Source organism: Python bivittatus, unplaced genomic scaffold, assembly GCF_059951505.1.
Source record: "Python bivittatus isolate LINGU-HERP-01145 unplaced genomic scaffold, Pbiv_v1 ctg000700_np1212, whole genome shotgun sequence".
Taxonomy (NCBI): Eukaryota; Metazoa; Chordata; class Lepidosauria; order Squamata; family Pythonidae; genus Python; species Python bivittatus.
This window is the reverse complement of record NW_028277098.1, coordinates 54795739-54808459: the sequence shown is the minus strand read 5'-3', so window position 1 is coordinate 54808459 and position 12721 is coordinate 54795739. Positions and strand designations below refer to the sequence as shown.

Genomic DNA, 12721 nt, shown 5'->3' with positions numbered 1-12721 from the left:
AGTTAGGCTTTGATGTCCTAACCCTCAAACTGTATTGTAATAGCAATGAGTTATGGCGTTTCTGGGTTAAGTTGTATTCACTATGAATCTGCTTGGCTCACTGTGGGTATGGCTATTAGGCAGAGACAATTTCAGGCTATTGGTTTAGTGTGTTTTTAAAGATAAAAGATGGTGGGAAGGCCCTAATTTATGAATTAATATGAATTAAAACCATTTGACTTTAAGGTCGATGGGAGAAGCCTGCCTCCTTTCCTCTGACCTGGACTGGTAGCTCAAAAATGCCAATGCATCGAGTATGAAGAAGGAACAGCTGTTGAGGCCCTTTTGCTGTCTCAGGAAATCTGACAGCCCTGGGAGCCAGGCTGATGGCTAATTATAAACTCATGCTTGGTGTACTTGTGTCTGGGGGAGGGCAACTGCCAGCCCCGCAGCTCACACCACACTGAGAAGACTGGGTCATCCAAAGGGAGAGATCCAGAAGGGGCTTCAGCTGCCCTGGGGCTGGGGAGCGGGGTCTAGCTGTGGGACAAGGAAGAGGCAGAGGGGACAAGGCAAGTCTAGCTCAAGGAGGCAAGAGGGAGAGCGATTATGGAGTCCACGTCTTCCCAGGAGGATAGCCAGAAGAAGAAGCAACAGAAGGAAAAGGCTAAGAAAGCTGCCTTGGAACTTCCCCCCAGGCCACCCCGTTCTCTGCTGTGCCTCACCCTCCAGAACCCAGTGCGGAAGGCCTGCATTGCCACTGTGGAATGGAAGTATCCTTTGGGGGAAAATGTGGGGATTTCTTCTGGGATGATTTGTGCATGGCCCAGGGCCCAGCAACCAGGTGTAAACAACTGAAACTTGGAGGAAGCAAAGACGAAGAGGGAGGGCTGAGAAATATTGCTTAACAAGGCAACTCTTTTGTGACTAAGATCTGTAGATAACAACTATAGACCGAATGCTGTTTATGTTCTCCAGAAATGCAGGAATGGAGCCAATTTTGGTGTTGGCCTCTGTCCCTAATAAGACAGACACTGAAAAACAGGGAAGAACTCAAGAGAAAAGCATTTATGTCAATCCTGGCTTCAACTGACAAGAGGATGTGTAACTCAGGAATTATTATACTAACATGTATTCACAGATGGAGGGTGACTATTGTAATTTCTCATTTCTCTAAAGCAGTCATAAATGCTGATTTTGAAATAGAAGAGCTGGATGCAGTTGAGACAGTTAATTTGTCTGGCTCCTCCACTGAATTACGTTGAGTTCAGAAATAGCTCCCTGCCCCCTCCTCAACTGATTTTATAACTTAGAGGGTATAATAGCTGGGGTCAGTGAATCTTAAGCAGGAAGATTCTTTGCTAAAACACCAACATTTTCCCCCTCTAAGGCTGCAGGATAGTTTTGTTCTAATTCAAAATCTAACTGATCATTATACAATGTCTCTTTTAAAAAAAAAAAGAAGAAGAAGGCATGACGATGTTCATGTGCTATTTGATTCACTTGCTTGCATCACATGAATTATTTTATCCTAGTGTTTGTTGAATGGAGAAAACAGTTCTGCTATACGGTTTCTTATTTTCTCCTGCTCTTTGTGTTGGACTATAATCTGGATGAGATGGATTTGTGAGGACTTATTACATGAAATGTATCTAGACTAATGTTAGAAGAATAAGGCATGTGGGCAGAGGTTTGGATGAGGTGATCTTCCTGAAGTCCTGTTGAACCTCATAGTTGTAAAACGAATGTGTAAAACAGATTATCAGTTAGAAAAATGGTCACAGAATATAATGTGCATTTGGTAAACTGTTTCAGTGCAACAAACAGAAATAGGGCAAAACATTACTATTAGTAAAAGAATAGACAAAAGAAAGAAAATGGAACTTTATCCTTTCCCTATCTATATTTGGATTAAAAAATGCGGCAGAACAAGCAGACTTTAAATTCTCTTGTAATGTGAACACTGAGGCAACTAATTCTAGGTGATGCCAGCTTTCAGGCATGGAGTGTGGTAGGAAAGTGGGGGAATTGTTCAGTTCTTCTCTCACAGAAATATATAAATCTTGGCCCGGCCATGGCTAACCAGCAGCAAAAATTTGATCAGCTGGAAAACTGCAGCAGATGAGTCTATAGGAGAGAGATATTAGCAAATTATTGGCAAATTAGCTGCAGCTCTTAGAATCAACTGGGAATGTGAACTAGGATATTCCTTGTTCATATAATTCCTTCCTTCCTTCCTTCCTTCCTTCCTTCCTTCCTTCCTTCCTTCCTTCCTTCCTTCCTTCCTTCCTCCCTCCCTCCCTCCCTTCCTTCCTGATTTCTACCCCAGTCCCCCAACCCCTGAAACCAGCTGGGGAAAAAAAACAACCCAGCCCTGTCCTTTTGGTTAGCATCATAATGGCCTCTTGTGGCCCTGCCACTCAAATGTTGCCCACCCTTGATTTAGTGTAATGTGTGAACCCACCATATTTGAAACAGTGATTCTGCTAATGCCTAGAAAGTGACAGCAGACAGATGCCATGATAAACAGGTTTGATATCAGCATCTGGGCCAGTTTGAGTATGTCAAGGCTCATTGAGGCTGATGCTGGTTACTGCCGCGGTCTTTCTTCTTATTTGTAAAATAATGTTTACATATAGGAATACATAAGAAAAGAATAAAATGAGTTGCTTCACAGCTAGAGTAATACATATGGCCATCTGAAGTTCACTTCCCATCGGTAAAATAATAAGTCCAAGGCTATAATTATCTCTTTCACAGGTAAAGAACCTTTTTGGATTTGGGAGTTGCTGAACACACCTGGAATTTTGAGACCATCTGGGATTTTAAAGGGGAAATTCTTACACATTTACAAAATGCCTGCCACGGTACCTATTGTCAGTTACAAAACACCATCTATTTATCGGAAGACATTGTGATGAGATTAGTCCCTGTCATTTCTTCTAGCCCTCCAGGAAATGCTTCCTACTTCACCAGTTTACATTTCTCTTTTTTCTAATAATCCCTGTAAGAGCCTATATGGGGCCCCAAAGCAACCTGGGAAATAAAGATGATGTGGAAGTAAAGTGGTGCTTTCTTCTGCAAATTATTAGAAATGGTCACATCAGGGAGGGAATATAGCTAGTCCTAAAGGAGATATATATGGTCAGTATACCCTGGGCACGAGGTTGTCAACTGATCTGAAAGACTGATTTGAAATGCTTCGAGTAGTTCAGGATGGCTACATAACCCTAAGTAAGTCGTTTTAAAAGTAATATCGATGAACTGATTCTGCTGCACACCTTGATTTGGAGACCGTGGGCAGAAAGTTGGGGACTTAACCAAAAGACAGTGGCAATACTAATGCAAGATGCTTTGACAGATTCAACAGCTCAACACTCTTTTTGTCCATAGCATATTCTTTCCCCTGTGGAAATATAAAGGATTAAAGAAACATAATCAGGGAGGATTCTAAATGGAAGGTAGTGATCAACCAGAAGAGCCCTAAATATTATAGATAAAGAAATCTTGATCACCAAGCATATTCTATGAATGAGGCAAGACAATAGCCTGATAAATGCCTTGTCTGGAACTTTGTGCTTCAAAAGCATGTGCGCATCCTTCACATACAGCAGATGCATATGCCTCCATTTCTCCCTTTATTACAGCTGCTTGGTGCTTTCACTGCCCATCATTCTACTAATTACTCTAACACATCTCTTCTCCTAATTTAGCCATATGGATATAGTGCCTAGTTTTCATTCTTCATGCAAGCAATCAGGTTGCACTGAATGTAGTATCTAATCTTAGAGCTCATTTGGTGGATACAACATCGCCTCTTTTAAAGCGAGGCACTTCAATTCCTTTGGTCTTGGTTACTGAAATTCTGAATGTATGAATTGTTGGAGAGGGCAACTTTAAGACTCCAATTTATAAACCGAGGACTTCTAAATTGAAAATATACATTATATACAGCATGGAAATAATATTTTTAGCATTCACATTTCATAAGGTTTCTTCCTATAAGCTATTTATTTGCTTATGAAATAGAACAATTCCTTGTTTCCTGGGCCAATGCAAATGTTATTTCTCACCTTCATTTTCTCAATTTCTGTTTGATTTTTCCTGTTTCTCTAAGCTCCAGTTTATGATACTGAACTTTGTAATTATAAATCAGAAAATCTGAGAACAGAACATTATATTCTATATGTTGATCTGCCCATCCATTCATGGTAATGCCTTACCTTCTAGTGCTTATTCCCTTCTTCTTCCTTTCTGAGTGATGTTAAATTTCTGACATTACTCTTGGCTATCAGTTGCCCACATGGCAACACCACAACATGCTATATCCTAGCTTCTCAGAATTTCTCTTTTCTTTCTTCATAGGTACAAAAAGCTAACTGACACCAAAAGCCGCATGGAATTAAGTAGTGAAATCTTTTTTTTTTTAATCTAATTGAAAAACAACTCAATACAGTCATTTTAAATGGAAGAGTTCTGAGGAGAAAGAAATGCTTATTTACTACGTTATTTATTTTTTAACATAATTTTTATGCTGCCCCAATTTTATGATGCTTAACTGGGGTCGTAGTCAGAACATTTGTTGAAGGCACCCACCAAGTATAAATGTGACAACAGATATTTTAAGCAAATTTAGATTCATATCTGATAATGCACTGTAGTCCTACCAGCCACCATTTCATTTATGGCTGGATTTGTCTCATTATTTACCATGTGCACTTGTCATATTGTATACCCATGCTGAGACTCTAGGGTAGGAACGGGTTCTTACCTCTCTGTTGTGGAGAGAAACCACATTTATCATCCTGAAGGCCAAGAGATCTCTCATGACAAACAGAAAATAGGACAGTGAAAGTGTGTGTGAGAGAGTAAGAGAGAATTAGAAAAAGCCTTTTGCATCAAGCTGGCATTGTATGCATCTCAAAGAGCTTCACATGCTGCAGCTAATAAACTATGCCATAGTCAGAAAATATTTTATCACAGATCAGAGGTGCTTTTGCCCCAGCCAGGAAAATAACCTTTCAGAGTGTTGCCAGACTAAAGTGTGTTGAATTCCAGCGTAGCCAAGGATCATCACCTCTGAGTGTTAACTAGGGCGCTCTTTCCACAATATCATTTTCACAGTAAATGATGCATAATTTTAAGATCATTTAAAAACCAAAGCCACAGCCATGGGCAGCACTTAATTGATAATCCCCCACAAAACTAAGCAGTGTAAGACATGATTAGTATTTGGATGGGGGACCACTAAAAATCTCCACGCTGTAGATCAGACTGGGAAGTTCAAAAAACGTCCTGGAAGAAGTCAATGGCAACCGACTTCCATATCATTGCCAAGGAAATGCATGGTTGTGTCCATGAAGTCACTAGCAGTTGAGCTCAGTTCAAGTCAGTCTTTACTTTTTATTTAAATTCTAAAAAAGAGAAGAGTTTTATGCAACAGCATTTGACAAAGAATACTGTTATAGTCTTACTGTCTTCTGCATGTGTCTTTTGCTCAGTCTACAATCCTCATTAATTAGCGTTTGTTATCAACCACCAAGGTTATTGTCTAACATGCGTGCCAGTGTAGACTTTTGTAACACAGTCTTTCCTCCAGATATTTGAATTACAGTTCCCAGAATCCTCAGCAAGAATGGCTAACACAAGTGGTAAACACTAGGATGTGGAGGGATGGATATTATTATTGTTTCTATTATTTACTGTTATTCCTATTATTATTACTGTCTGTGTCACAAACTATACAATCTAACCAGATGTTCCTTAACAAGCATCTTTAGGCCCTTTGAGACCATCATCTTGTTAACTATCTTTGCCAACTGTATTGCCCTGGCTATCTACCTGCCCATGTCTGAAGATGATACCAACAAAGTAAATTCCAGACTCGTAAGTCACTCCTATTTCTTGCCTACCAAAATGACTCCTTTCACCCATTTTTCTGACACTATTAACCTGTAGAGATTAATACTCTAAAGCAGTGTTCCTCAACCTCAGTGACTTTAAGATGTGTGGACTTCAACTCCCAGAATTCCTCAGCCAGCATCTTAAAGTTGCTGAGGTTGAGAAACACTGCTCTAAAGTGTGCTGGAAAACAGACTATTCTTTATGGCAGGAGGAAATAGAATGGTATTTCCTTCCAGTTAGGAGAGAAGGAAACAAGTTCAAATGTTTATATTTGAACTGCAGGCATGTAAAAATGAAGGAAAGGTTGGGGGTTTTCGAAAGATCATTTTTGTGTTTTCTTTTTAATGCTTTATAATAACTAGAGATCTTGGTTTCCAGAGGAACAATGTGATGTAGTTTGCAATGTATGAGTTTATGTATGTGAGTGTGTATGTGTGACAGAGCATGCATAAGAGAGTCTTAAAAGGAGTCTATGGACACCCTTCCTAAATGATATTCTGTTTGCATAAAGGATTCTGGGCAATTCTGAATGCATTTTGACTAACATTCTCAGAGAGGGATAAATAACCAGAATTGCTAAATGCTACCTGACACAAGGGCCCTTCCAGATGGACCTTTAAGTATGTGAACTAACCAGAGTTCCTCAAGGCAATTTAATGAAGCACCTAGACAACACTCTCATATCTAGCCATCAATCTATATTCTCTCTCTCTGTCCCTCCCTCCCTCTCTCTCTCTCTGCCTTAGGAGTAAACCATCTAGCTAGAAAGATCTGGAATAGAAGTGCCTTGTCCAAAGATCCAATGATCCATGGGACTTTATTCTTGTATACCTTTGGGGTGGAGGAGCATTGGTGGTTTTACCATCTGCAGTAGTATTCATTGCGCCTTGATCCCATCCTTCCCTTGTTCACTAGCTTTTGTGAGCAAGTGTGCGGATGCTTTATATAACTGCTTGCACACTTTTTTTTTGAATTTCCAAATAAGCTAAGATTTTTCGAATTGCAAAGTAGGCTAAGGTTTTCCATTTGGAAATGTGTTCTGTGTTTTATCTCTGCTTTTCTTCTCATCTTTCCTGTTCAGTGTAGAAATAACATTTTCCTCAGTATAGACAGAGATGTGGGGAGGGGTTACCTGCAAATATAGATTAAAAAAGAAAAACATGGCTGAATGTTGGAGAGATTTAATTTGGGGTTTTAATGACAGGGAATCTTGCGTTTGGCTTCTCATGCTGAAGATCACACATCAACTTATTGCTCACTGTCCTCAGCATTAAAATATGCCTCTTTTTTAAAATAAGAACTGCTGCCTGATTTTCTGTGCCATACAGAACAGGCATACTCTCTTTGTATGGAAGGATGATGCCTTCCGATATCTGAGGTGGACTCCTGCTCATATGACAAGTGTTTTTGAGACAGGAAAAAAGATGTACAGAGCATGTCAAGAGATTATCTCCCAAACGCTGCTCTCTTGGAACATCCCCTTCATACTAAACTGTACAAGGTGTGTCTGTGAGACCTGCTATTAAAGGTTTTGGTTCATTATCAGCATATATATTGTGACAAAACCACTGGAACACTTGTGTTACAATATTATAATAGGAGGTCCCAAAATGTTTGGAATGAATATAGGGATGGGATGCAATGAAAAAAACTAGGGTAGAAAGTATGTAGGGATCCAAATTCAGGCTGTTATATTGACACATTGAAATGGACGTAATGGAAGATTTGTTATAGTAAAACATTAGACAGGAACAATTTATGATGTTCTACCATCACCATCACTTCCAAAAAAATGAAACACAGTGACATGATCATACTAAACCAGAGCTGTAATTCTGATCCATAATTACCTGGCTTGTGGTTTGTCAACCCATCACTTATGACTTAGCACTATGAGGACTTAGCACTTTTCAGGAAGAAAAGATATTCACATCTGGAAGCACCCACTTGATTCTTTAGAAACATTGAAATAGGAAAGAGATGAGCAGAGTGTGCACCAGTGAGCAGCAATGCTGTGCAAGCTATTAAAGGCACAGGGGACCTATCCAAGATGTATGCTAACAATCTGCCCAGCAACTCAGCTGAGAAAGCCAAATTAGGATCCATGGAGTTCCTGGGAATGTTGACTCAGAGTGTCTAGCAGTTAAGAAGCCATCACAAATTGGGAAAAAACCCTCCTTACTGGGAGAAGGAGATAGCAGAGGGAAAAAATCAGTGTCTCATTCTTAACTTTCCCCAGTTATTGCCAGATTGTGCCTACTTTCCTTCTTTGTTAAGTTTCTGGTAACAGTCACTAAGGAGATTATTAGAACTGACAAGCATCTCCTCTGCCTTGCTGTAATTCAAACTGTTGAATAGCCAAAACTACTGTATAATTGACTGATTAGCAAATTTTTTTCCCCTGGGAATTATTTCACTACACCTTCATGCTTCTCATCAGTGTCAGCTTCAAGCTGAAACTTGCCAAGCCCTGAAGAAGGCCCTGGCAACCTTAAAGGGGATGTAGGTTGATTGGGAATTGCAGCTGTAAGAAGGCCAAAGCAGTCTGTGGTGGGAACTAGGGTCCAGAGAAGATGTCTGCAATCACCGTTCTAGGGAATATTAGAAACCACACTGCCTGTAGAGTCACTTGCAGCACTGAGTGGTTGAAAATGGACTTGGCTTCAAGTTAGCCAGCTACTCTTTCCTTGGCTGACATCTTCCATATCACAACTCCTTCCATTTCTGCCAGAAATCCACACTGGCTCACCAGTGTTTCTCAACCTTAGCAACTTTAAGATGTGTGGACTTCAACTCCCAGAATTCCAGGAGCTGAAGTCCATGCATCTTAAAGTTGTCAAGATTGAGAAACACTGGGCTCAACACTTAAAAGGCAATGGAGTCCATTGGTTTCCCTACAAAAACACAAAAGCAAATTTGGCTTTGGTTCCTCCCAGGAATGTTGCAGATAATCTTCTTGACTTTCTGCAACTTTTTGGGAGGGGTAGTGGGGGGTGCATGTCTGAGAGTTTTTTATGGAACACAGTTGAACACTTGTCATGGGAATAGGGCAATTTGGGGGATGTAGAAGGCCATACTTCTTAAAATTAGTATTCTCAGCCCCAAGAGCATAGGGGATATTGTAGTGAGCAGATTGGGTAGGATCAATTTTAAAAAAATATTCTGGGGAAGCTTCTCATAACAGGTGTGTGAAGTTGGACTACCACTTTAGGGGAGTAGAGTTTCTGTAACTCTGTGTTGTTATCTAGTCGTTGTCCTGACTTTTGCAGCCCAGATCTACTATTCTTAGTATGAAACAGCTCAATTTTGGTGGCACAAATGATGTTCTGTATTTTTTTAACAGATTAAGTTCTAAAATAGGTGCATTTATCTATTGTAGAACTTAATCTGTTAAAGAAAAATACAGAACAATGTTTGTGCCACCAAAATTGCCCTTTTGCTGCTCCTGGGGATGTTTTCTTCTGCCACAGAAATAGGTTGTGAGCTGTGAGTTACATTAGTATTTACATCTGAGTAGTTTGATTAAAAGCTCAATTAATTCTAGTACAATATGTCAGCCGAGTCTTGTATTTACTATTTTCTATTTCTATTTTTCGTAACAAGATTTACTGTTAATTTGGATCAGAAAGTATTTTACAGTAGGATAGTGCTTTTTATTTAGCTGTAATTTAAGGTTAATGTAGAATCAGGATGTCATTGTTGACTGGAATTAAACTGTAAAAATATACTATAAAGTCATTGGATATTTATGATTGTCATACATTTATGCAACCATTGCATTTCATATGATTAAATGTATAATTGATATCACATTGTATGGACTGCTAGGTCATTAAATAAATTAAATCATAACCTTTTTTTAAAAAAAGCCCTATGATCTTATTGAAAGCATGGGTATAATAAATCTAGCAATCTTTAAGGTAACACAAGATGCTTTGGCTTCTTCTGTCATATTAAACTATCATCCTCTAGTATGGTTATTAAAAAGTTCTTCTTTCCCTTTCTATTAATTGCTGCTTACTGTTCCATCCTTATATTGTATTATGTTAACTAAAGCAGGCAAAGTTTGTCAGTGTGGATGACATGGAAATGGAAGCAAAGGCTTCTGCCTGCAACTACACTAGAGGAGCACAAAAGCCTTGTTTTCCATGAGAGAAAGCTAAATGGGCAATGTAGCTTAATGTCTGACGTATTAAAAAAGAAACTTAATCATATTTGCCATTGTGTAATGGCAGTAGTATTGTATAATACTTGCTATAGCGTATATAAAAGATGAGACAAAAGAAAGGTCTGGAGCTATATTCAGTGTATTCAGTCTTAACAGTTTCCATATTCTGTAATACAAAAAAAAAGTGTGGGGAATTAGGATTTCAGCAGCAGAATATTAATACATTTAAATGTATACCAAATACAGCACAGGTGCTCTGGCTAAAATTTGTGGGGTTGGCTTACATTCTTATGAGGGAGATAGCCACAGAAAGTAATGTGTGAACTGGCTCAGGCAAAGAACTTGGACGTTTTGTAAGGACTCACAAACCGATGTCTCTCAAAGGCCAAAGCAATGACTGATGGCCACTTTTAGAGAAACAGTGAATATTCCTTTTCAAGCAGCAGGGTATGCAAGCAATCTAAATGAAACTATAAATGTGTATTACTAATATTGTACATCTTTCCCCTCTTCTTTCTGTATCTTGCAGGAGAAGCTAGAATACTTCTTTCTGATAGTATTTGCCATTGAGGCGATGCTAAAGATAATTGCCTATGGGTTTCTATTCCATGCAGATGCTTACCTCCGAAACGGCTGGAATGTGCTGGATTTTACAATAGTCTTTCTGGGGTAAACAAAGTCATTTTATTCAAGTCTCTATGTGGTGGAGTGAGTACCATGTAGAGTAAAAATGTCTGAATGGAGCTTATTTCTGAAAAATGGCATAATACACTGTAAGTTATTAACAAACAATTTAATTGCTATTTACCTTCATTGAACTGTAGCCCAGTATTATTTCATTATTTTTTTTTCTCCTGTGGCTTGATTCTTTAGCGTTTCCTTGTTTGAAGCTTTTTATTACTGTCAGTCAGAGCCAGTTTGATATAGTGGTTAAGGAAGCAGGCTAGAAACTGTGAGTTGTGAGTTCTAGTCTCACCTTAGGCACAAAGCCAGCTGGATGATCTTGGGCCAGTCGCTCTCTTTCAGCCCTAGGAAGCAGGCAGTGGCAAACCGCTTCCAAAATCTTGCCAAGAAAACTGCAGGGACTTGTTCAGGCAGTCGTCAGGAGTCAACACTGATTTGAAGGCGCACACACACACAAAGTACATTATTAATTGCCATTTTTAATGTATATTTTATTGTGTTTATTGTGTATTGCACACACACACACACATACACATATGTTGGTCAAAGATCATAATAAAAGTTGGCCTACCTATCTATAAATGCATACATACAGGAAGGAATAGCAAGCTGTTTATTCTCCTGTTTTAGCAGATAACGTAAAATCTGAGCAAGGGGTTTTCTAGCCACAAGAGAATCATGGAGTGGAAATTCATGGCCTTTGTGGGTTAGCCTAATCCCGTGGGAAGTTCCTTGTGTCCCACTCATTAGTTCCCAGCCTGGGGATTCTGGCTGTCACTGGAGAACAGCCACCCTCCTCATCAATTGGTGATGGGAGCTGCAGTGCGAAATCATCCCAGTGCAGCATCTGCTCCAGCTCAATGCAAAACAGTATTTTTATCCAGTGTATACATTCCGTATTAAATCCCTCATCTGTGTACCACAAAGATGGATACGGATGGTTATTTTCTGCACCAATCATTTAGCTTAACACACAACACAAACAGTTAACACTGCCTCTACTACCTTTTTTCCTATAAAGCCACAATCAAATGGAAAACACATTAAATGGATCCACAGAGGAACAGTTAGCAAGCTATACATTTTTGCAGTACAGCCTTCTATTGTGCAAATCAGGCCATTTTTGCCAATTCATCAAAATCATCTTTGGCTGAACAAAATCTGCTAACCTGTGTGACAGGATATAGAATATCCCCCATAAAGCAGCTACAGTTTCCAGAGGAAAACATAAGAGCAAAATTCCATTGCCTCTACTGGAGGAAAATCTTTCATCTATATAGCTTAACTTTTAATGCTTTAGCTACCTCCAGTGACTTCTACATTATTCCCACTTGTACCTTTTCACTCTCCATTTCTTCTGAAGGGTCTTCACAGTGATCCTGGAGAGAATCAGTTTAATGGAGAGTGCCCTTCTTAGTGGGCAAGGTGGTTTTGATGTCAAAGCTCTGAGAGCATTTCGAGTGCTGCGGCCATTACGTCTGGTGTCAGGGGTACCAAGTGAGTAAAACGTCCTTAGGATTTGATAAATGTGTGGATGTAAGAAGCCAAAACAGTGCTGATAGATATAATTCCTGTGAGCCATTTCACCCATAGATCAGCTGAGAAATAAGATATTAAAATAATTATGTTGTTACTTGAAGTTGTTTCTGAAGACCAAGAGACAAAAAGATAGTGTTAAAACTGTGCCAATTTTTTTTTATTGTATTAATATACTGCTGGATTCAACAAAAATGACTCCTAGTGGCTTATAGCCTAAACTAGAATTAGCCCTGTTGACAAGTTCTTGTAAGACTCTGAAAAATGTTCAGTAACTTCAAGAATTGGCAAGCAGAGGACTTGAAAGACAGAGAACCGAGAAGCAAATGGCATCTTACTCATCACATAAGACTGCATGATGGTGGCCAGGGCCAGAAAACCTTACCTTACACTAGAATTAAAATCTGTTAAATTATGGAGAACGTTCTGACTTCAAGATCTTCTACTTCA

The 12721-nt window shown here is 39.2% G+C and overlaps 1 protein-coding gene across 1 annotated transcript in view; it reads left to right on the top strand.

The window, feature by feature from the left end:
* Nucleotides 1–444: 444 nt before the first annotated feature.
* The window catches only part of CACNA1S (calcium voltage-gated channel subunit alpha1 S), a 66166-nt gene continuing 53889 nt past the window's right edge, over nt 445–12721 (top strand). The window contains exons 1-4 of the mRNA XM_088153524.1: nt 445–752; nt 5760–5865; nt 10581–10720; nt 12099–12232. Of these exons, the coding sequence (XP_088009650.1) occupies nt 589–752; nt 5760–5865; nt 10581–10720; nt 12099–12232 (544 nt within the window). The 5' untranslated portion in view covers nt 445–588. The remainder of the gene's footprint in view (nt 753–5759; nt 5866–10580; nt 10721–12098; nt 12233–12721) is intronic.